This window comes from Artibeus jamaicensis, unplaced genomic scaffold (genome assembly GCF_021234435.1).
Source record: "Artibeus jamaicensis isolate MK-2021 breed Jamaican fruit bat unplaced genomic scaffold, CSHL_Jam_final contig_426, whole genome shotgun sequence".
Classification (NCBI taxonomy): domain Eukaryota; kingdom Metazoa; phylum Chordata; class Mammalia; order Chiroptera; family Phyllostomidae; genus Artibeus; species Artibeus jamaicensis.
The window spans coordinates 12,300,195-12,324,784 of NW_026521826.1; the positions used below are offsets into that span (position 1 = coordinate 12,300,195).

Genomic DNA, 24,590 nt, shown 5'->3' on the forward strand with positions numbered 1-24,590 from the left:
AGTATGGAAATGTTTGCGGGTTGTGTGTCATCAGTGACCTGGATTTAGGTAGCTTGTAGCTCTCCCTGGAGAGTTGTAGCTCTGTCTTGCCCGTCAGTTCCTAGGAGTCGCTGGCAGTTTCCCCCAGACCACCCGGGTGGCAGGAGGGGAGCCCTGTGGTTGGAGCCGGGCCTGGACCCGGGAAGGACTGACGGCCAGTTTCGGGGTGCACTGGTGCTTGGGCCCATAGTGCCTTAAGCATCTTAACCACTGGAACCGCCTTTTCCTCCTCCACAAAACACTGCTTTGCAGATGCAGGTTTATGGTGAAGAAGAAGAGAATAAATACAATGCAGTTGGTATAGAGCCTGGAATGCACTTAATATTAATTTCACTGAAGTTAGGATTTAGGGCCAAAAGAAGAAAAATGCACTGTCAATTTAAGTAACTGTTATAGTATTATCTCTGATTCTGTAGAATTTGGAAGACTTAATGTGAAAATATTTTTTTACTTTTGGGTGACAACTTATAATTTCCTACTTTAATGAGCAGTTTTCATCTTCAAGCTGTTGGTTTCTCTGCTAGACGGGAATTGCAGTTTTCAGTCTCTGAGTATAAGACTGCAGGTGTTGGCAGACGTGTTCTCTGTGCATCTAGAAGAACAAAACTTAGCAGAAATGCTGTATTTTTGTCTTGACAGCTGCTTATTAGCTGTGACCCACTGAAAGGTAGAAGAGGCTTTCTGATAACTGGAAACCACTGTGGTGAAGTGTCGGCTGTGTTATTTCCATAGTTGGCTACTGTTTCTTTCTAGTATTTTTGAGCATTATCTTATGCAAAAACAACGTATTATCCCTTTAATTTTTGTTATTCATACAAGATGCAGTCAGGGTTACCTGTGCGTATGTGGTTTTTGAATCAGGTGTGCAGTGAACGCGACCCCGCAGCAGCTGTTTCAGACAGAACGAGCCGTGGGGGACTTCCTGAGAAGCCTCGGGCGAAGTAAGAAGGAGCGGAAGCCGGTGCGCCCACACGTGGTGGAGGTGAGAACCTGTCCAGCGAGGGCGGGCCCCAGACCATCCTGTGTACAGGTACCACATCCCCGTCTCTGACAAGGAGAGACCACGTGGCAGAGGGGGTTCAGTCCAGCCCCTCACAGACCCAAGTAGAAGTGAGTCCAAACCTTGTAGTTGGGACTTTGATCTGCGCTCCTGATCAAAGTTACTGGAGCCTGCAGTGCAGGGTCTCCCTATGAGGAAGGACAACGGGGGCTGGGTTCGCTGTTGTCAGGCGGGCTCTCACCTGAGTCAGTAACACATTGTATGTTTCTAGAATAATCACATCTAGTGAGTTCTAGTCAATTTGATTAACTTACACAGTGGGTTTAATCTACCTCATCAAGATCAGCAGAGAAGCCTTACTTCCCCCACAGAAGGTCGACAGTTCGCACATTCTACAGAGGACTGACTCCTGCTCTCTCCTTCGTGATGTCCAGGTGTCCCTTATCCCTGCCTGGACCTGCCTCCCCGCCTGTGACCAGGACCACGTGGGAGGGGCGAGGTGCCTCGGCTCCCAGGCCACCTGAGAACCCATAAGGAAGTTCTGTGTAGTTAAAACACTGTTACTTAAAACACTTGAGCAACTGTGTTGTTAACACTTACTAGTTGTAAGAATTTTCTGGAATGTATCTTCTTAGCTGTTTCCACTGAATCTAGGATTTTTCTCATTTCTCTCGGAAACATTTTCAGAAACCTGTGCCTAACGGATCTGGGGGAAACCCACACGTTAGTGGCTCCCAAGTCATCAGGAAGCTGATCACGGTAGGTTGTCACAGCCCCTGTCCTTTCAGAACCAGCCGTTCCCAGCCAGACTGTGACCTACTGAGTGGCTGGTGGCCTGTCCTAGATTGCCAGTCAGCTGCCTCACTCTGTCGGGGTACAGGACCAAGGGGTCCTGTCTCTTGTCCTAGTGCCCAGAAGACCTTTGTCCTCACGTGGTCTCATCGGTGCGCCTCAGTTTTAACGTAACCGCCGAGTCAGTACTGATTCCCCTCCAGTTGGGCGGTGTTGTCGTTTCCGCCCCCTCAGCTTGGGTGCTCTGGGCATTCGCTGTGGTTCATCACAGAGAAGGCAACAGACCACGTTCCTGGAGAAAAATGGGGAAAAAAAAGAAACCTCGCACATTCAGTGAGCAAAATGGGAGTGACTCAGAAAGATTGCATTGTACTTGTGTGGAATGACATAATCATCCGTGCCTTGCTCTCAAATGGTGGTGAGACCGTGGCTGCCCACAGGAGATGCCCACAGGAAGCGGGGCATTCCGAAGCCCAGGTGGCCCCTCCACGGGCAGCCCCTGTGGACCACCTCACCATGGGGTAGCCTGACCTGACCTCCCCTCCGCAGGAGCCCACGTTCAAGCCCTGCCAGGTGAAGACGCACTTCCTGCTCCCGTTCCCCGTGAACTACGTCAGTGAGTGTGTCAGGACTGCCCCCTACACCGACCCCGACCACGCCAGGTACAAATGGGGCAAGCGTGAAAACCACGACCAAGGAGGGGCAGGCGGCCAGGGAGAGAGGGTCATGGGTCCATAGAGGCTCAGAAACCCGAGGCTGCCACTGGGTTCCAGAAAAAGTTCATGTAGAAAATGTAATCACAGTATGTTGCTCAGTGTTTTTGTCAGTTTATTTTCCTGTTTGTAGGAAAAAGACGTACTCTCTATGGTATGCTATCAGAATAGGGATTGTATTTCTATTGTTAATAGAAAAATGAGGAGTTAAACCACAAAAATATTGCAAAAGGTATCCCAGGGTAGTATGATTATTGATATCTTTGCCTCATTTTGTATTTTATAGTTTTCCAACAGTGAATGTTCATTAGGCAACATAGAAGTAATAGAAATCTCTAAAGAAAAACACATGGAGGATAGAGCCCAGTCCCCGTGGGGCAGGCAGAGCCCGCCTGCCTCGGGCCCTGGGCTGGGGCTCCCCCGGTGAGGAGCACACAGCCACCTCACTGCCGTCTCTCAGGCCACGCGCCCTGTTGCTCCTGTTAGCTTCTCATCCGTCTTGTGTCTCCCGCTCAGGAGCAAGCCCTGGGCCGAGTGCTCGCATGCAGCGGAGCAAGCCTGTGCCTCCTGCAGATGGGTGTGGCCCTGCTCACTCTGGCCTGGCAGGGCGCTTTCTAGAACCTTCCATTTCCCTTCCCGGGCATCACCTGTACCATTCATAATGGAAGTTGGTGGGAATGTAGGAAACATGTACAAATGTTAAGAGCTTTCCATGTGCAAATACACAGAAGTTAAGAGGGAGGTGGAAGCGTGTGAGGGAAGGTGTCCCCTTCCCCCCATCATCCAAGCCACTGTTCTTTACTTTTGTTTGCACTTAATTACACACTTGACATTCTTTTAATTACTACCTTTTATTATATACTTCCCCGCTGCCCATGATTTTAACTGACACTTTTCACTCATTTATTTCAGTCTTAAGATCCTGGCACGTTTGATGACTGCTAAGTTCTTGCACACAGAAATCCGAGAAAAAGGTGGTGCTTATGGTGGCGGCGCCAAGCTCAGCCGTAATGGAATATTCACTTTTTATTCATATAGGTGGGTTTCTCTGACCGTCTCACGCATGTGGACACAGCCTCACACGCTGGACAGTCGCTGGCTCTGTTAAGGCACCAGTGTCATCCTCTCATACACTGAAGTGAACTGGAGAAAAACTGTCACCACTTCTTCCCGCCTCTTTGGCACTTACCCATACCCAGCACTACTATTTTGGTTTTAGGGACAACAGCAGGAGAGATCAAGAAACATTCTGCCTTAAATGAGTCCTGACATTTGGTGACAACTGTATTTCAGTAGGAGGTGGCTGAGCCGCCCGGCTGGCATAGTTGTCGAGACTGGGCTCCTGGGCTGCGCAGGCTCTGTCACCCCTTCGATGGGCCGTGGCCCTCGGCCTGAGGACGCGCACTCTAGTGCTCTAGGGAAAGGACAACTCGTTTGTGCCTCCGAGGCTTTCTCTTCGCTCACTGGCTGCCAACTCTGCGCACTTCCCAGTGTGGGTGCTGGGAGCTGTGGGAGGGCAGAAAGCAGCCCCTGAGCCCCACCTTCCACGCCTGCCAAACCGTTCAGTGCTGGGTCTGTTGCATGAACAAAGGCCTCCCCAGCTCTTCCCACTTAGACAGCGAGGGTGCTCGGAAGTTGGCCCAGATGCGGGTGGTTATTCAGCTGTTCTGAGTGCATCCTTTGGAAGTGCAGGTTTTCATTGAACCCTTCATGGCGTTTCTCCACAAGTCTTCCATTCGGTCTGACTTCTCTCATCTGCCTACTTCCTCTCCCAGGGAGCCTGGTAGTGAGGATGGGTGAATGGCCACGTCTCCAAGGGGAAGGAGACAGTCGGGTGGCCTGTGCAGCCAGCTACACATTTCCAGAGCACTGATTTTTGGACTAAGCATTAAAGTGGAGCCGTTTACAACTATAAAGTGAAATTGCAATGTCAGCACACGACTGTTGCTTATTTCTCATTGGTAAACGTGTGAGTGGCTGACTCCTTGGCTCTCCTAGGGATCCACACTCAACAGAAACGCTCCAGTCGTTTGCGAAGGCCATCGAGTGGGCTAAGTCAGGGAGTTTCTCACAGCAGGACATTGATGAGGCCAAGCTGTCCGTGTTCTCTGCCGTGGACGCTCCCCTGGCTCCTTCGGACAAAGGTATTTGGAGTGAAAAACAAGCACCTTGATGTGTGGCGTGAGCAGGCACTTCTAGGCAGAGTTCCTGAGTTGTGTGCCCATCTCACCGCACTCCCACGGCCCCTCCTTGCTGATGTACAAGTACCTACCTTGAGAGTGAGCATCTCAGTGTTTGCCACATTCCATCATCTCACAGCTTCAGTGGGCTGTGAGTGCCCGGGCAGTGTGACCGGAGTGGGACAGGGACTGTCCTAATGTGGCCCTCACTCATCTCCATCTTCTCCGAGGGGGACTGTGGTTCAGCGTCAGCACCCAAGGAATGGGCCACCGCATGTTGCCCTTACCACCCCCCCAGTCACCTGTGTTCCCTTCAGGGCTGGACCACTTCCTGTACGGCCTCTCGGATGAGCTGAAGCAGGCGCACAGGGAGCAGCTCTTCGCTGTCCACCGTGAAGGTCTCATTGACGTGAGCAACAAGTGAGTCCAGCCATGTGGCCCAAAGTGTTCAGAGACTTCCAGTGACCCCAATGGCCCCTGCCATGGAAACAGCCCTGACTCCCCCTACCTGCATTTTCAGGTACCTCAGCGTCGGGAGGAGCACTCACGGGCTGGCTCTGCTGGGACCAGAGAACTCCAAAGTCGCCAAGGACCCGTCCTGGATCGTCAGATGACGAGCAGCTCCGCTGCACTCGGGCACTTGGCAAACGCAGGCTCGCGGGCCCCTAAGCAGTAAGCCGGAGCCAAATTTAATTTGAAAGGTTAGAGCAGTGATAGTTTTTTCCAAGTATCTTGATCATTTATCATCCTTAAAGTTTGCCAAAGGCACGTACTTGCCTGGCAAGTGAGACTCAAACTCTCCTGTCTTAAAGAAGGAAATGGGCAAATCATGAAGAAATTGCATAATTATGCATTAAGTGCCAGAGATGAACATATTATTAAGACTTTCTAATGATGGTAGAAATGCTTATTTTACCTTATTAACCCTAAAATATTTATTTAAATGTTTAAAAATAAAAGGCAACTCTGACGTACCTGTGCATTAGTCATTCTGAAATGACATTTTGTTAAGGAGTTCTTAGTACCTTTACTAAACTATGACTGAAATGAAGGAAGGTATTCCAGCACATGCTTTGTTTCATAAAGTGTGGTTACACCAAGGACCTGGGAGAGTTCTGAACAAGTGGACCCCAAGCAGGGCAGCTTGGCGGACCCCCTTCCGAGACCTGGTGCGTTTGGAGTTACTAAGCGCCAATTTGTCCCAGTATCATCTTCACTGAAGGGTTCTGGCTCGTCCGTTACTCACTTGATGTTTTTCAGACAGAAAGTACACTTCTCAGTGATAGCCCTGCCTTTATCGTTTGATCCTCAATTCCTAAACACACCCCACACGCAGGCCTGGTTCTGCTGTGCCCCGCGGGTGCTGTCCTACAGGGGGGTGGGGGGGTGGTGGTCACTCTGCATCAAGCAAGTCTGTGCCAGTTTTCAGTGGGCTCAGGTGATTTTTAGCCTTTTTAAGCAACTATTTTTTAATTGAGGAACATACTGCTATCACGCACTGAGTAGACTGCAGTATAGTGTAAACAATTTTTACATACACGGGGAAACTAAAACTTAGTCTGCCCTGCTGAGTGGTCTGGAACCAAGCCTTTCTAGCTGGAAGGTCTGCCTGTATTTCTCATCATCCACCCTCTGCACACAACTCCTTCTGCCGTGGCTGATGCACAGGCTGGTTCCTCTCATCTCGAGAACAGGGGCTGGAGAAAAGAGGCGGAAATGCTCTTCACTCCAGACCCTAAGTCACACGTCTTACCTCGAGTCTTACGTTCCTCGGGGCGCAAGTAGGACTGAGGTCAAGTGTGTACACTCACCTTGTTCTGACGTGCACGCTCATGGTGTTTTCAGTTCTACACTTTAGAAGGAGCCCGTGGCGTTGGCGGTGATGTGGTGTCCCGGTCTCGGGCCTTCTCCGCACACTTGCCGTGTCCCGGGTCTGTGTGTCACAGAGCTGCCTTTGTCCGTTATAACTGCTTCCACGTGGCCCAGCTCACTGATCTTTACAAAATATGTTGCTAGTACCCGCCCACAAAACTGCCACACAGACCTCTGGTAGCTGCCCACAGATCCTGAAGTTTAAATGCCTACTTTAAGAAATTAATGAGCCGCAGTACTGTGATGGGAGTTTTAGCCAAATGTTTAATTCCACTGGAAACGCACATTTTAAAGCAGAGGACAGAGTACTCAATACAGCAGACAAGTCACTGGAGTCTCGGGATCCATCAGGGTGTGAAGGGTACAGGACGGGCGTGCTGTGATTAGGAATTAATGTCGACAGTACTCACATAAAGTGCTGATAAATAACTTAAGTGTTACAAAATTGGACGGTAAACAGGAAGTCGGAAGTGTCACTGGCGGGCAGTGGCGTCTAGATGGCGGCAGGCTCCACGTGGCCGCGGTGCACGTGCTCCAGCTGGCCTGAGTCGGAGACATCGAGGCTGGCCTTGTACTTGGCCAGGATCTTCATGAGGGGCCGAAGCTTCAGCCACCATTGCTCCTTGGGAATTCTGTGCCTGCGGACAGGAGGCGGGAGGGGTGAGTATGGTGCCCATGACGGCAGCACCGCTCTGTCCTTGACTCCTGTCCTCCATTCCTTCTAACTGCAGTAAGGTTTAGACGTGCAACGTTTCACTTACTCAAAGTCTGTCTCCTTCTTCAGCTCTGCCACAGGTTGGAAAACAAGGTTTCTTTTGCATATTCCCAGCACACAGATAGAATCATCAGTTATAAATTTTTTTCCTATAAAAGACAGAACGATGACCTAAGAGTGGATAATGGATCATGCTGAATGATCAGGTAAAATGGCCAGGAAGGACAGGAAAGGGGAGAGAGGAGGTTTGCTGATGGAAGGGAACAGAGTCCTCACACCCTCCCTGAGCAGGGGCCAGATTCCCAGGATCCCCTGGGGCTGTGAGGAGGCAGGCAGAGAACACCCTGTGGGTCCCCTTCAGGGTGAGGAGAAGAGAGAGGCAGAGATGGCAGCGTGCAAACGGGAGTAAGGTGGTGAATGCATATCCCACCCACCAAATAGTGGAAGAGGAGAATTGGCCTAAACTGCAGAAAGATTTCAGTTACATGCTGATAAGGTGTGTGCATAACTGCACACACTGTGGGCAGCTGGGAATCATCCTTAGATGGCCTGCAGAAGGAAGGAAAAAACCCCAAAACACAGGGACCAACATAAAAGTAGAAGTTGATGTAAGGAAACAAACTCACTAGAAAAAACTCAAAGCCAATTGGTTGAAGACTAAAAGTAGGTTGAAATTTTACATCACTGTGTTCGTGTAAGTCAAACACTGAGAATAAAATTATGTACACCTATCTGGTAAGATCGATCAAGAAAGCCGAGGGCAATAAAATATAGGCATTGGCACAAATAACCTAAACTTGGAATGAATGAGGACTAGAAATGCTGCCAGCATTAAAAAGAAAAGGTACTATGAAAAATTTTTTTATGTCAAATTTTTTGAAAATTTAGATGCATTTGGAAATTTCCTAGAAAATATAACAAAAGGGATTCAAGAAATAAACTCAAGTAGTTCTATAAACAGTAAAGAAATTCAGCAATGAGTCAGCTCTCCCTACAGAGAAATTGGTGTGGGGACGGGGGACCTTTGATGGAGGTGTCAGGGAAGTTCTATCAAATATCCATAAATCAAAACATCTTACAGATTATTTCTGAGAGGGAAATCCAGACTTTCTTAGAAAGTTAGAACAAGCCCACAAGCCCTCCCCAGCCCCTGACAGGGACGTGATGAGCAGGAAATGGCCAAAGCAAAAAGCTGACCAGTGAGTATGGAGGACACGCCCAGCTGTGGGGGCGGGGAGGGGGGTGTCCACCCGGAAGGCAAAGTGGGCTCAGCACTAGAAAATGCATTACAGAAGACGTAAACAACCATCTCATTCGATGCAAAAAAGTATGTAAGACCCCTTCATTACTGAAAACCACTGAAATACAGGGTCCAGCAGAAGTAAAGCCTGCTGACTATGGTCGGCAGGGTAATAATATGGGTGTAATGATTTATAGTTTTAATTTGAACATTTCACCTAAAACGTCAAACGGTATGCTTGATTGTGATATTGTTATGTTCCAGAATTATGTGCTTACAATTTTGTAATAAAAGATTTTGTAATTAAAAAATGGGCATTATTTGTGCCAGACTCTGTATATGTAATGAACAGCAAATAACGAATAGAAGACAGACTTCAGTGTGATGTTACAAGAGTTCACAGTCACAGTGCTGAAGGCGCTCCCTATTTGTTCGAGTCTGGAGGGGACAGGAGTTCTGCCAACACTACTTCTATTCCGGGTGCCCCTGGAGAGAGAGACCCAAAAAGTCGTCACGGGAAAAAGTCAGAAGCTCACACAAACTACGATGTCTGTGTGGATGTAAAATCCAAAAGAAAAGATGGATCTACAAATAATTACTAGAATTAAGAATGTGCATAAGAAGTTGCTAATTGCAAATCAGCTTGGCAAAACTGTATTTTTTTTCTCTCAAAACTTTATTTTTAGGAGAGGGGAAGGGAGGGATAAAGAAAGGGAGAGAAACAGTGATATGAGAGAAGAACATTGATCAGTTGCCTCTTGCACTTGCCCCAAACAGGGATTGAACCCGTGACCCAGGCACATGCCCTGACAGAATCAAAGCAGCAAATTTTCACTTTGTAGGATGTCGCCCAACCAACTGAGCCATACCAGTCAGGGCAATTAATTGTATTTCCATATATGAGCAATAAGAAAAAATTTAATACCACTTACAGTAATATATTTTTTAAAGATCAAGGAGTCAGGAATAAACATACCAACAAATTTGCAAGATCTTTAAGGAAGATAGTGCTTTAATAAGACAACAAGTCTAAGTATGTGGAGAGAGAGTCAATGTTTATTACAAAGTTGGCTTTAAAAAAATGTCATTTCTCTATCCAAATGATTTCTTGATGAAATGTAATCACCTCCAAAAAATCCAGCAGAATTTGTGGTGGACTTCGACAGTCTGATTCCACTGTTTCTATTGGCAAAAAAAGGCCCCAAACTGCCAGGCTGGAATACTGGCAGCGATTGATAATTACATGCCCCCAAATGGACCAGAAAACCGAGAAGTGGTCCCGTATGTTTACAGATACCTGGTCTATGATGGAGATTACACTACAGAGTGAGGAGAAAAGAACGGCTTTCTCAATAAATTGTACCCAAACAACTGATTTACCCACATGGTCGGAAATGAAAGCAGACTTCAAACTTTGGATCAGCTCAAGTGAGTTAACGTGAAAGGAGAATAGCTTAGTAACCAAACGCTCAAACCATAAAGGAAAAAGTAAATTGGCTACACTAAAATTAAGAGCACTTCATGCCCTGGCTGGTGTAGCTCAGTGAATTGAGTGCCAGCTTGCAAACCACAGGTTACCAGTTAGATTCCCAGTCAGGGCACATGCCTGGGTTGTGGCCAGGTCCCCAGTTGGGGGCACGCAAGAGGCAACCAGTTGGTGTTTCTCTAGCATATAGATGTCTCTTTCCCTCCCTTTCTCCCTCCCTCCCCCTCTCTCTAAAAAGCAGATAAATAAAATCTTTAAAAACTAAATAAAATTAAGAGCACTTCATTAAACAACGCCTTGCAGAAAGTGACAAGCCATGCACAGATTAGGGGAACTGGTGTCTGCAATGCATCTGACAGAAAAAAACAGAAATTTCCTATTAATAAAATATATTTAAAAACCTATAAAATATTATAAACATAACCATCCCTTAGGAAAACAGTAAGAATAGCTTGAAGAGTCCACAGAAGCAACGATGTTATATAAGCTAAAGAACCAGCCCTCTCAAAACTCCAGTGAGATTGTGAGGCCCACAGTATAGCAATAGTTCCACAGTGATGGATCAGAGCAGTTCACCCAAAGGGGAAAGAGGGACTGGAGCACCCCACAGGTGTCGTGAGACTGGTCTGGGGAACTAGCCAGAGGCCAATGTCGTGCCCCAGGGTCCGCACTGCCCTGGGCACTGAAGCACTACCTGTCAGCCAGACGCCAGACAGCAGGACACTCGAGGCAAGGTCAGGACAGGCAGATGTCATAGAGGATGAGTATCAAGACAGCCACCCCTCAAAACCTGACGCCGCATCAACAGTGCCATCCCAGGAGAGGTATACTGTGTGTCCATTCACAGAAACCACAAAAACAAAACTGGACTCAGTAACATCCTGCAAGGTTCAGTCAGGCAGTAAGCTCGAAGCAATGGGATGATTTATCACAATTCCGAGGTTCTGCTGGCAGGGAGTGAAGTGTGGGAGAAGCACACACTTTATTAGTGAAGGAGGAAACAGTCTAGATATATCTGCAGTCCTTCCTTGCTTTCTCTAAAACAGAGTCACAAGTGAACTAGTGAGTAGCTCTTCAAGTATCTTAGGCAAAAACCAAACCAAAGTGTCCCATGTGGCAAAGAAAACAAGGAAAGATCACGTCTTAGGGTCTTGCAGAGGAACCCGATATGTGAACAGCAGTCTGTTATTTTTTAAGACTGTCAGTTCACTTGATACCTCCATCACTAATAAGCAAGAATAAAGCCCTTTGCATTAGTTAATAACCTTGAACATCAGAAATGGCGACTGCAGAGTTTGGTAAGAGTAAAACCATTTTGTCAGGTGCAGCTCAAAGCTGAACTTCAGCAGAGCGGAAGCCGACACCCAGCACCCGGAGCGCAGACACCTCTCCGGCCCAGGCCCAGGCCAGCCCCAACGCACGCACTACTCGGTACCTTTCCCCTGAGCCTCCTTCAGTTTCGTGGTGATCCACTGCATGGCTCGGGCAGAGATTTTGGTTCCAAAGTTTCTGTCGAATGGGGAAGGTGCTCCACCCTGGTTAGAAACGGAAATAAAATTAGTATTACTTAACAAAATTCGCATAGAATTTATAAATATGGGCTTTGAGGGGTTTTGCTTTGTTTTGTTTTTGAAAATTTTATCTCGTGTATAGTTGGGACCAGTCAAAAGTAAGCCCAGGGGCTTCTGCGGCCGGAGCTGAGCCTGTGAGGCGAGCACCACAGTGCTTCCATCACCTGGCGGTCTTTGTTATTTTAGCATCTTCGTTATCGTAGCATCTCATTTTGGGATGTGGAAGGGGTTCCAGTTTCCTTTAAAAGTCCAATCAACTCTGGGCCTTTCACAAAATACACACCTGCCCAGCAGTTCATCACAGATTCAGGAGACTCGGGGTCCCTCTGGGACGCACACTGGCCCAAGGCCAGCAGTTCTGAAGACACAGCAGTGGTCAGCGGTGATGGCACAAGGATGCACGTGTGGTCAGGAGGCGGGACGTGTGATTTGGACCCGCCTCCTGTGTATAGAGCGTATCCCGAGGTTCCTTCCACCTCGTTCTGATTTTGTGCAAATCTCAAGTGTCATTTGTTTGATATTCCAATTTGAATGGTTATTAAGGCCCAATATCAAATAAGACACCTAATTCGAACATGCTTTTCCTATTTACTGGTGCCACTATATGAAAGTTGAACATTTCCCTAAAGTGCTCCGCTACCCAGAGATCACAGTGGAATTCCAAAAGCCGGTGATATCTGGTATGACTTCTAAATGGAACTGTAACATAGTTCAGATGTTTTTAATCACCTTGGAATTTATCTATGAGTACACATTGTTTTTCTCACAATGGCTAACATAAGACATCCATCGAAAAAGAAGTCACATTAAGAACAGCCTCCCCTTCTTTTTTGCGGGACCCTGGGGGGCCACAGGTGAGGGATGGGACGTCAGCCCCTACCTGCTGCATGTGACCCAGCACGTTCTTCCTGCAGTCAAAGACCCCTTTGCCTTCTTCTGAATAGAGCTGGTAGATGAAGTCAGTGGTATAGTTTTCACTGCAGCTCTCATTTCTGAAACACAGAAGGCGTTGGGCTCAGGGCTGGGGGGACATGTCGCCCTGCGTGCGCTGACCTACTGGCCCATGTTCGCCTGTGTCCTAATCCTGTGTGTGGATCCCCACATTTTAAATGTTAGCAGCTTAATTAAAGAAATGCCTTAGAGATACATTTTTTTAATTACAAAGCAAAAATGAAATTTTAGATTATGCTTTAGTTATTTAAGTACATACAAATTTTTCGTACAAAGCACAGTTACTCCGCAGCTTTGCCCCTCAGTGTTCAGAGTAAGGGTCCTGGCGGAGAAGCAATGGCTCCTTGCACTTTAGGTCACGAAGTGGGTTCTGGCTGAGAAGCCAGGTCGTAAAGGAGAACTCAAGAGAGCCCGTTACCTGAGCACGAGCCCCCTCTGAATGGTGGTCTTCATCTTCTCCGTCAGGTGCTCCACGTTGGCCTAGGAAGGAGTGTTCCGTTAGTCACACGGGAGACTTATTAAGTACCTACTGTGTGCCAGGCACCAGGAGATCCTAAGAGCTGAACCTGGCAGCAGCTCTCGGACTTTACATGGTGGCAGCGAGGACAACAGAAAATGCAGCAGGGTGGAGAGGATGACCAGTTCGTGTCACTGGGCGTATTTAGTGAGTGGAGCGTAGCTTCCATGGGAAACACTTTCCAAAATAAATAGGTTTCCACCTGAAAACATTAATTTATATATTCTGTGTCTGTGCCTAACGCTTCTAAATTTACCTATTGCTTCTTACCTATTTTCATGACAATACATCTTATCTCAGAGGGAAGTATCTGTCGTCTCACTCTATATGGACATTCACATATACAATTGCCTAACAAGCATTTTCAGGCCAAGAAAAATTTTTATAGACTCAAATCCGTGCAAAAATTCTGTAAGAAAAGGAATAACTGAGAGAAAATATGCAAAAAAAAGAAAAAAGGAGGCGTTTACACATAAACAAATCCCAGTTGTAATTACATTCATCAAGCACCTGCTACGTGCAGGGCACTAAAGGGGGCTGGTGGGCACTAGCTCAAGGCAGGTGTTTGAAGTATAAATATTTAATTCAGTATTGTAGAGAAATTCATAGGTCAAGATAAAGAAATCACGGATAAGTAAAAACATCAAGTATCTCTCTACTTGACTTACTTGGTTCAGAAACATGACAAAATCATAACTTCTACAAAGTTATGTTTTCTTTATGTTTTGTGCATTCAGTTGTGTTTTATTGGCTAATGCCTGTCCTGAACAGGCTGACCTCCAATCCGTGCGTGGGCTGAGCGACCCAACTAACCTGGGCTTGTCCGACTAGCCCTCCACCAAAAAAGCGTGGTTTCTTCGATCCCAATCGAAAGAAACCCTCATCGATTTGGAAGAATAGGCATCGTGATGTTAAGATTTAAAAAGGCAGGGACACCCGAGTGAACCCTCGCGTCGGCCCCAATGCGGAATGGGGGTACAGAGGGCATGTCCGTGTGGACCCACGGACTCTGACATGGGCCCACTCTGGCAGCGGGGCTGAGAGCGAGGAGGCTGCGTCTGTGTGAGGGCGTGAACCTGAAACTGCTCTAAAAAACCAAAGCCACTAATTTGAAAAAAAATAAGCCCACTGCTATGTCCCCAGTGGGTGTGCCTGGCAGTGGGAGCTGGGGGGCATGCCACGCACCCCCTCATTAAATTGTGCATTCACGATGGACTGAGCTGCCTGTCCTGGGCGGCCGCGGGGCTCCAGGAAGGGTGTTCTCCAACTACCGCTGACCTTCCCACGCTTGGACCGCAGGGCACCTGAGGCCTTGGGAGCCCAAGTGCCCATCCCATGAAACACTAGATGCCCTTATTAAATGACTGATGACCCTCCTAAGGGAATGGTAACCGCTCAGTGGATGAAATAGGGTAGGAGACAAAGTCGTATAAGCCTGGGTGAAGAGAGAAAGCTGCCCTGAGCGGTGTGCTCACGCTGACACTGTGCACAAGGCCCCAGCACCTGTGTTAGCGCATCCACCCATGACCTGGATTTGAGGCGGGGGGGGGGGTCACTGGAAGTGCCTAAACCTAGAACACCTTATGACAAAACAAACAAGAGGGTTGGGCAGCAGCACTGAAGGACTCGATGAGCACACCAACGTACCTGCAGGTCTCTGATGTCAAAGGGCTCCTCAAAGATATAGGCAGCATCGGCGCCAGCCGCCAGGCCCCCCATGTTAGCCAGGTAGCCGCAGTAGCCACCCATGGTCTCGATGATGAACACGCGGCGCTTGGTCCCACTGGCCGACTGCTTGATGCGGTCACAGGTCTGGCCACAGAGAAGGACACAGGTCATTCCAATGCATGGTCCACCAGTGCTGGGACAACGGCAACCAAGAGCCCGGCAGGTCATGAGTGTGTGGCCCTGGGTGTCACACCCAGCCACATGCACAGGGGCAGAGAGGGTTGGCCTTGGCTCTGACCTTAGCCACTGGGAAATTTTATTTGGTTTTCTTCTAAAAGGTTCCCAGTGACCTTGGGTTTGGTCACCCTTAAGCTATGTCTGCATGTGCACTCACATCAGGGCCCCTCTACTGAGCTGGACAGTGGCTCCTAGACAGAGGCCCCATGAATCTTCCAGACACTCACAGCAGCCTACTAAGGAGATATCGGCCATCACCCTCATCAGGACACAAAGAAACCCACACACTGCTGTCCAGGCCACTGCCCTCTCTTCTCAAGTCCTACAAAGCCTCTACCAGCTCTATGAAGTGCTCTGATTCCACCCTTGCCTTGCTCAGCCTTGAATAACTTCTCCTCCTTCCTCAAGTATATCAAAGCCTTTCTATGGGTCCTGGGGCCTTGCCCACTCCAACAGCCCCAGTGCTGTCTGTCACCGGTACGGCATACCCCAGACCTCCTCAGGGCCCTAACATGCGCTGCCCATGGTGGGCTGGACAGTAGCCCCCAAAGGCACCCAGAGGGAGGCCTGACCCAGGGACAGATGGAGCAAGATGCTGCCTGCAGATCTCACAAACGAGGAAGGGCCAGCGGTCAAGCATGCAACAAGGCAGGTCTAGGAGCCGGGAGAGCAGAGCAGTTTCTCCCAGAGCCGACAGAGGGCGACTGACTGCCGACACTGACCTCTGCCCAGTGAAATCACCTCGGAAGTCCAGCAGCAAAGGAACTAGTGCAGGCCCCTTCCTGCCTCATCACCATGACGCAGACTTAAGTGTCATTTCCTCAGGAAAACCACCTGATGGCTGGGACAAGACAGCTCCCTCTGTGGGGGCTCCTCTGACACTTCGTGATCTTTCTTTGCAGAAACAGCCCCAACCCATTCCTGCAACTTCCTGTGTCATTATTTGATTTGGGGTGTCTCCCTCACCAGCCACAGGTGGGGCTCACATTCAGCCACGCCCGGAACACAGGTGGCATTCAATAGACACATGGCTGTGAATGAAGTAACGGCATCCTGCCCACCATCAGCCAGAAAAGGGTGCAGGGACTCCCTGCACTAAGCAGTCCTGCACCCAGGTCGGCTGTGAATCACAGGAGGCAGGGGAGTGGTGGGCTGGAGACCAGGGCTCGCGTGTCTCTAGGGGCAAGAAGAGAAGGCTCATGCACAAAAGCGTAACATCAATTCAGAGATTTTTCACTTGAGTACATGGGGTCACGTGTGAGAGCGTTATTTTCACACACAGGGCCAACTGCTGTCATTGCTCACTAGGCTGTCGATTTCTTGGATGGAGTCTCACCCTTCCCCAGTAAGTAGATTGATTTATTCTAAATTCAGCACGTGCTTTAGCTGGTGGACCCCTTTGCCATCTCTAGCAGCTGAGGCGGGAGGAGGAAACAGCCACCGCTGTGGGCGATCCCTGCCTCCCCAGTTCTGCCGTGGGTGGGGGATGGAACTAGACGGCACCTGAAGACCCCTGACTGCTGCAGGGCCAGGCACGGAACTCCGGGGGGGCTTGTGCGGGTGTTCGTGCTGGGTCTCTGATGCGGCATTCTGGTGCTTACACTGTTCTGCACAGTCTCTCTCAGAAGAATTCTGGGGGCAGCGGGGACAGGACATGGCTGCACACAGGGGCAGGATTCCCAGGTACCCCCACAGCTGTAGGGTCACAGGGCTCTCCCCAGCAGGTCACCTAAAGTGGAGATTATTGTCACCAGTGGGAACCAGTGTTGGAACCTCTGAATGACAGACGAACATGCTAACGAAGCAGCTCTCCTGCGAGGCCAATGTGAATGCACACATCTCTCAGCACCAGTCCTGCAATGAGGAGGTCAGGAGCCTCAGTGGCCCTGGCTACTGAGCCGAGGCCTCAGTCCCCTGTGAGCCACCGAGTGTCAGAGCAGGGACAGCTGGCTGGCACCCTCAGACTCTGCTGGAGGCTTAACCATGCGTTTCTAACTTCTCTTTCTTCATCACCTTGGTTGTGCCTGAGGGTCCTAATTCCTTTCTTCTATGAACAGGACTTCCTTTCAGCCTGCCTCATTCAGTTACTAAAAGCAGTGCTAGCAAGTGAGAGGCCAAAGCAGCACATGCGCCCCTGCCCCTGGCTGGTGGCACATGGTAGGGAGGGGCTCTGACTATGGGTGACAGGAAGGAATAAAGGAGACAGATGCCCCTGCTCGGCCTGGACCCCCTGCCAACCCTGCTAGTTCTGTTCACTGCGAGCATGCCCCCCCACGAACACTGGCGCCCTCCAGTGGCTGGCAGGTGATTATTTGAAAAAAATCTTTGGGTGTTGTCCCACTGAAGGAAAAACCTCAAGTGACAATTCCACTGTTGCTAATTTTTTTTTTGCCAAACTGGTGTTTTAAATATATAAGTAAAATGTGAAAAGATAAAGTGGCACTGAGAATGGTGTGGAATTAGAAAAAAGCCTGTGGACTTGTGGAGACACAGGCAGTCCTGCCCTGTTAACACGCTAGGTCAGCCTCCCATGACTCATGTTCCCAGGACGTGGACATAGCCTGAGCTAGGGCCGGACCAGGCTGGTCAGGGCCAGGAGAGGTGCCACCCACCCTGGCAGAGCTCAAAGCAATGGGGTGACATGCCAGGTGCAAGCCAAGGGCGGAAGTGGAGTGAGCAGGTAGGAGATGCTGACCGTGCATGCAGAGGCGCGAAGGGGGACACTTGGGACCTACAGCACCCAGTGGCTGGTGGCTGCTTTAAGGGCCTTTGACTATTTTACCTTCAAAGAAGCAGAACTACAAGAGTGTAAAGTGCAGGGCCCACGGGAGCCTCCAACTTGGAACAAGGCCATCACCCCACCGGGAGGCTGAGAGCAAGCCCACCTCCAGCCAGTAACTTCACTGAGAAAAGGAGTGAGGAGCTCAGATGTGGCCATCAGTTTAAGGGCAAGAAAATCAAGCAAGTGGGCCTAGCGACAGCCCTTCCTGGCCTCTCCCTGTATCCTCATTCAACACAAACAACAGACTTGGACCAACACAGCGGACTTCTGAGGGGCTGTGCACTCTGAAAGGAGACCTCTGCCACCCAGTCAGGGCTTTGCACGAGCCGTGTCTGACTAACAGAGGCTCTGAGTCTCTGCTGGGCGCGCTCCGTGACAGCCCCCTGCTGGGCCACCTTTCCCTTCCCTGCGTGGGGAGGGCCAACCCCCACAGCAGAGGCCTCAGGTCCACTCACTGACCACACAGACGTGACAACGACCAGAGCCTGCTGCTGAGTGGACACCAGGTGGGTTGGTGGCTCAGAGAGAGGTATCAGCTTCCGTGACAGAACAGGGATGCCAGCCCCGGCGCAGGGCCTGCCAGGCCTCCGACCTCCAGGAGAACACTGTTTTGACCTCTGAAGCTCTGCCTACTTCACAAGGAAAGATGCCTCCTGCTCTTCTGGAATGTTCTCACTCACCCATCGCCTAACCCTATCTCATGTCCTTCACTTGCCCTGAGATCTTTAACAGGCCTTGCTTCTGGCCGTCACCTCGGGTACCGGCACAGGCCAGAGGGGCTTTCAGGCTTCTCATCCAAGTGGGACAGAAGCTGGGAAAAACTACCATGTCATGGAAAGTGTGATATAATCGCCCACTAATGGGGAAAAAAAGGAGTAATAATAAACTTGGCTCATTCGTTCTGGATGGCCGGCCAGGTTTCCCTGTTCAGTTCCCCCCAGCAGAGGAGAGAAAGACCGTCCAAGTTCATCCTGTGAGCTGTGCTCCTGGGGCAGGAGAAACACATGGGAAGGCAGACACGAGGGGATGTCCTTACCTCTACAACCACATTTAGGGCAGTGTCACAGCCCACACACAGCTCTGTGCTGGGGACATTGTTGCTAATGTTGACAGGCAGGACGCGAATGGGGATGCAAAGCTCCTGGTGGTCGCCCCATGCCTGGGCCAACATGACTGAGCTCTGGAAAGCCTGAAGCAGCAGTGTGGGTGGTCGGCAGGTGTCTGGCTCTTCACCTGCCATCAGCAGGCAGGCCGAGCTCCTCTGAGCCTTGTCAGCAGGGACAGGAAGCTGTGAGCTAGTGCTGTGCAGGAGCAGGGTGACCTGATGGGGCCTGGGTACAGACCTCAGGACCACAGGCCTTGGCGTGGGGATTGTGGGTGCGGGCCTCAGCAGGGCGCTCACCACCCAGCACAAGGGGATGTAAGCAGGAGGCAGCAAAGCAGGGCCAGAAGCGGCATCGAGGTTAGTGATGGCCAAACAGCTGGCCTTTCTTGGCTCTCCAAGGTGAGGCAAGCCAATTAGGTGGAGAACCTAAAGGCCACCCAATCTGGTGACTTCCTGCAGTAAGTAGAGCGAGGGTCTGCCTGCTAGGACTCTATAAATGACCCCACATTAGCGATATGGCCACCATGTGGCCCCACTGGAGACCCACAGTCACATGTCTGGGAGGCTCTGCTCTGTGCTACGAGAAGCCCCTCCCTGCATGTGCCTTTGCAAAGCAGCACAGAGGAGACAGAGCCCCAGGTTGCTTTGGAACCCCATGGTGAAACTGTTCGGCTCTGATGTCGAAAAAGCCAGCTGTTCTTGGGGACATGGCAGAGATTCAGCTCGCCTGCCTCGAGTATTAAAGTAACTCATTAGTACACGGGCCCACTCTCCGCCATCCTCAAGCCCACGAAGCTCCAAGAACAGCCACAGTTTGGTGGACATTTGTGGGCAAACAGGCCCAGGTACGGTCTTTCTTTATCCCACTAATGTGACCACTGTGGACCCTGCTGCAGGAAGGTCACTCGGGAGGCAGGCTGGGACCCAGGCCTCCTGGAACGGCGGCTGCCCCCACCGTCCATCGGGTTCCAGGGCACCTGGGGCCTGAGAGTGTGTGGGTGGTGGACCTGCAGTGGGTTAGTCCAGGGAGCCAAGAAGGTGAGGAGGGGTCACTCACCTGCTGGACACCTCTGCCATCATGCCATTCACCCCAGCCCTGTCCTGCCCCAGGGTCCAAGTGGAGACATGTCACCATGTCATGAAGTGACACTGGAACTGTCCACCTGAGGAAGACTGGGTGGATTTATAGGGGACAGTTCTGGTTTCCAATCTCTTCCGTTGTAAACTGGGCTGACAGCAGGGCAGTGACCCTGGCCCCCCGAGTCTTCCTGGTACACAGAGCCCCGCACACGGCACTGTGATCTGACTAGAGGGCGTCTAGTTCTGGGGTGTGGACAGCATCCGTCTGAAGCAACTCCACATGCCTGCTCTGCCCTGGATGCCCCTCACCTCCCCGATGCCGAAAGTGCACCGGGACCTGCTTCCCGCACAGCGCCTGTGAGCTAAGTGCTGGCAAGAACGAATGATTGAAGGACGATGACTAAACAAGCAAAGACGTGAGAGCAGCTTGCCCGAGACTATGTCAGCGTTCCTCACCCTCAGCACCTTTGACATTCTGGGACAATGGCTCCTTATTTGGGGCGTGTCCTTACATTGTGGGTGCTCCACCCACCAGATGCCAGAGGCACCAACCTTGAGCAGTTTTGAGGACCAAAAATGTCCCTAGACATTGTAGATGTCCCTGGAGGCAACACTGCCACCAGCAAGAACCACCCAGCTCCCTGACCAAAAGGAGCCGTTGGTAGTGGAGACGCCCTGGGTCTGCACCCTGAGTGTTTCCAGGGCCGAGCTGTTGGCACCACTGTCGTCAGGGCACCAGGATATAGGCCTGCAGGTGACCTGTCTGGGAAAGAGCAACTGAGCAAGGGGGACCCACTGGCGCCGCACTTGCTCTGGCCCGGGATCCCCAAGGGCTTCCTGGCTCCTCCATGCAGATCAGGAGGGACGCAGGCACCGTGTCCCTTGGCTCAGGCGCCTGCCACCAGCACATTCCCTTTCCCTCTCATGGCTGCCAGCCCAGCCAAGTTCCAAACTGAATCTCAACCTCCTGAGGAGCATTCAACTTTGTTTTGGCTTTAAAAGACAGAACTCTGGAAGAAGGAGCAGTTTCTACACGCCGCACCCATACCTCACTCCCTGCAGCCTCAGGGGACGTGGAACAGGCCCACAAGGAGGCCCCCTGACTTCCCACTGTCCCAGACCACCAACCAGAGCCAGAACCACGGCACCGTCAAGACCACCTGTCTCACCTAGCAAATGTGGAGTGGACCATCACCAAGGAAAACCACCAGTGGAAAACCACCACCATCACGAGTGGTTACATTTTGCCTTTGAGAAACCCAATGAATACAGCACCGAATGTAAAAGGCCAAGTAATAAACCTCAAAGAGTCCTTCCCACAGGAACCAAGATGGGTAATTTGGAACATCTTTCCTGTATATTTTAGTTTCCATATTTTCATCAACACATGTATAATTATTAGATCTTTATAATCTTGGAAAAAATATCTGTAGCAGAGGAGCCTGGAATTTCACAGTGGGAGAGTCCTATCTCTGTGCTTGAAAGCCTGTATCAGACACCGTGAGGAATAAATGGCCATGACAGGACCTGCAGATGACACCTTTCAAAGCCCCCCTTCCCTGGCACCCCGCTGTCCCCCACCCTGCCAGAGTTTCATTTTGATAACAGTTAAGAAAAATGAACTTCCAGCTGCTTTTACTACAAGCTCAAGCATAATCGGATCCAAAATCCAACAAAAGCAAAGAAAAGAGCGATAGAAGCAAAGATGAAGTTCATTTTGCAACAGACAGGACCTTACAATTCCCACTTGAAGATCCATTGGGAGAGAAGTTAGTCCGGAGCAGGGAAAGCAGGGATGAGAGTCACAGGGCAGCAGGAGCAGTGCCAGCAAGCGGTTAGGGGTGTACACAGCACGGGCCTCCAGTGCGGGGACACGGCAACACGGGACATGGCTTTTTAGTAAAAAAAAATTTTAGCAGAAAGTTTAGGAAGCTCAGAAAACAACAAACAAGCAGTAAGCATTACTTACCATTGACTTTTATTTTAAAAGCATTTTTTTTTATTTACCAGCACTGGAAACAAAACTGACGCCATAGGCTTGAGGGAAAATCATCTTAGAGAATCATTTATGAGATCTAGGTCTCAGAAAAAAAAATAAGACTTCAGAATTGTCTGAAAAAATTTAGGAGCCAACTTTTAAAAAATGCAACCTATGTTAGGTACTGATCTCCAAGCTCCCACATGGTTTCCCAAGTGTGACTTGCAAATACAATGCGTTTCTCTGCTACTGCCATTCAGCAAAGAGAAAACACAGCCCTCACACAGCACCAACGCTGCACAGCTGTGAGTTAACGTCCCCGGTCTACAAGGGACAATGATGCTGGCGGGCTCAGCCAGAAGAATGACGAACACGAAAGATGGATTCAGGTGGATGAATAAAATTGCTAAATATTTAACTTAGGCTCCACCCTCAAACATCACAGCAGGGCCATCGGACCCAGGATTCATCCCAGCAAGGTGACAGAGGCTAGAAGTAAATTTGACTCAGCACCCCCCGCCAAAAACCCCACAAAACTAACTTTACCAATTATCAAAATCACAAAATAGTGTGACGCACGAGGACCTGAGCGCCTGATGCTCACGGTCCCTGCGGGACACATCACCCTGGCCGCAGCACAGGAAAAGGAGAGGTACGCAAGTTTGGGAGCTGGAGCAGAGACGGTCAGACTTTTTACAAATACTTTTGTGGGAACAAACAACCACCCTGGCTCGGGTGTCCAGTGTGCTGGTAGATAAAAACGGGCCGGGCACCCTCGGTTAGTACTGCTCCCTTAGCCTGCTTTGCTGCCACACAGACTTACATCGGTGATGGTATTCAGGGCAGTGTCGGCACCGATGCTGAAATCGGACCCCGGCACATTGTTCGACACGGTGGCGGGAACCATAACCATAGGGACACAGAGCTCCTCGTGTTTCCCCCGGGCGGCGGACAGTTCCAGCAGTCCCAGGTAGGCCTGTGGGACAAGCGAGCACAGTTAGGGGGAGGGGAGGCAGCAGGGGGGCACCAACGAAGCTGCTGCAAAGTCAAGGTGGAAACATGTTAATGCCACAACAGGGGGAGCAGTTTCTGAAGCACAAAGGGGCCCGTGGGATACCGTCACATAGATGCAAGGCTAAGTGTCTCATTAACAAGCTGAGTGGTCTGAGACTCTTGCGTTTTCTTGAAAGGAAATCATAAGGTTTTCATGCTACTAATCTTGGTTGAATAGAAAAAAAAATTAAGGTGTACAGCCCAATATGGGATTAAAAACATGATCTGGCCATATAACTTCTTTCATCTCTGAATAGTAAATGGACTTCAATTTCAAGAGAGGGAATCATTTCTGCAGATTTGGGAGAACCGTAACTCACTGAACTGCTGAGCCCGGTCACTTCCTTCTAGCTGAGTCTTGTCACCGGTTACGCTCTGCATCACAGCTGCCCAGCGGCAGTTGGGTTTGGGGCTCTGTGACCCCAGGTCACAAGGAGCTTGGTGGAGCCAGCACAGGCCACACCACTGAAGCCTATAGCACGGATGAGCCAACCAGAGCACAGCGACCGTGACGTACCTCAAACCCCCCGATGATCAGCAGCGCGCTGATGCTGTGCGTGCGCATCTGTGCCGCAATTTCCTCCAGGTACTTCCCGGGGAGTATCCTAAAAATAGTTTAAAAGGCAGGAGATCAGTCAGGCCTCCCACGGTGGACGAATCACCCACGTCTGTGGCGAAGCTGGGTGGCACTGAGCAGTGGGAGGTCTGCCCCCTCCTGCTGGTGGACAGCAGCCAGGGACCACCCACAGTGGGAGTGGCCAGGGACCAAGTCCCAAAGGAGTGTGGTTTCAAACAGAAACAGGCGGAAGCCTTCCAGCTCTCCAACACCTTCACCTCAAAGGGATCCTGCAGCCTCATTAGTTAAAAAAAAAAAAAAGAGCCACAATAACTTGCAAATATTCGCAACAAATATCATTTAAATGGAAACCTCCAGTTTGTGCTTCATCCAGCCTGGTCATTAAAGTCACACCCACTCCTATTTGCTGTTTTATCACCTGTTTCCAGCATGGCCAACGAGTGAAGTCAGACACATGTCAGCTCCAAGGGCCACCTGACGGCCACCTGACCGTCTGACACGCAGACTGGAGGAGACAGAGTGTTCGCACTGTTGGCAGACTCACAAGAAGCCGTAGGGCGAACATACTCAGGCCGTCAGAGCACACAGTAGGCATGACATCAACAACAAAGTCCTTCCCAGCATCTGGAGGAAAGCTCTCGAAGCGTCGTCAGGAGCTCCTGCCAGCTCACCGGGAACCATGCCGGTACGGCACTATAGAGCAAACGGCGCCGGAGGTTCACCAGCGGGCTGCAGGGGCTGCTTCTGACCAGGGCTTTGCTGCTCTGATCGCCAGCAGTGCGGGCCCTCAGGGGCACAGGGCAGCAGTCGCTGGGGAGAACCAGCCCCGCGGACCAGGCCAGCAGCTGCGGACACGAGTGCCCTGGTTTCAAAGCAGAATGGAGGGCGGGGCAGTTTCTGCGGGACAGTGAGCTGACACTCATAGGGGAGCCAGTGTTTACTAGACCTCCCTACAAATTATTTTCCTTCCATATAAAACGTGATGAATATTCACTTGCACTCCCGAGACTGAAGATGAGAAGACTCAAACTTAA

At 50.3% G+C, this 24,590-nt stretch overlaps 2 protein-coding genes across 2 annotated transcripts in view; one reads left to right on the plus strand and one right to left on the minus strand.

Moving 5' to 3' along the window:
- PITRM1 (pitrilysin metallopeptidase 1) overlaps positions 1-5,694 on the plus strand; it is a 33,952-nt gene extending 28,258 nt beyond the window's left edge. The window contains exons 21-27 of the mRNA XM_037156552.2: positions 901-1,021; positions 1,727-1,798; positions 2,381-2,493; positions 3,457-3,582; positions 4,543-4,688; positions 5,042-5,144; positions 5,245-5,694. Coding sequence (XP_037012447.2) covers positions 901-1,021; positions 1,727-1,798; positions 2,381-2,493; positions 3,457-3,582; positions 4,543-4,688; positions 5,042-5,144; positions 5,245-5,338 — 775 coding nt within the window. The 3' untranslated portion in view covers positions 5,339-5,694. The remainder of the gene's footprint in view (positions 1-900; positions 1,022-1,726; positions 1,799-2,380; positions 2,494-3,456; positions 3,583-4,542; positions 4,689-5,041; positions 5,145-5,244) is intronic.
- A 1,146-nt stretch (positions 5,695-6,840) lies between these two features.
- Positions 6,841-24,590, minus strand: part of PFKP (phosphofructokinase, platelet) — a 54,154-nt gene continuing 36,404 nt past the window's right edge. Inside the window, exons 15-22 of the mRNA XM_037156563.2 lie at positions 23,497-23,584; positions 22,750-22,902; positions 14,724-14,888; positions 12,978-13,039; positions 12,489-12,600; positions 11,473-11,572; positions 7,358-7,460; positions 6,841-7,234 (exon numbers count right to left, since the gene is read on the minus strand). Of these exons, the coding sequence (XP_037012458.2) occupies positions 7,090-7,234; positions 7,358-7,460; positions 11,473-11,572; positions 12,489-12,600; positions 12,978-13,039; positions 14,724-14,888; positions 22,750-22,902; positions 23,497-23,584 (928 nt within the window). The 3' untranslated portion in view covers positions 6,841-7,089. The remainder of the gene's footprint in view (positions 7,235-7,357; positions 7,461-11,472; positions 11,573-12,488; positions 12,601-12,977; positions 13,040-14,723; positions 14,889-22,749; positions 22,903-23,496; positions 23,585-24,590) is intronic.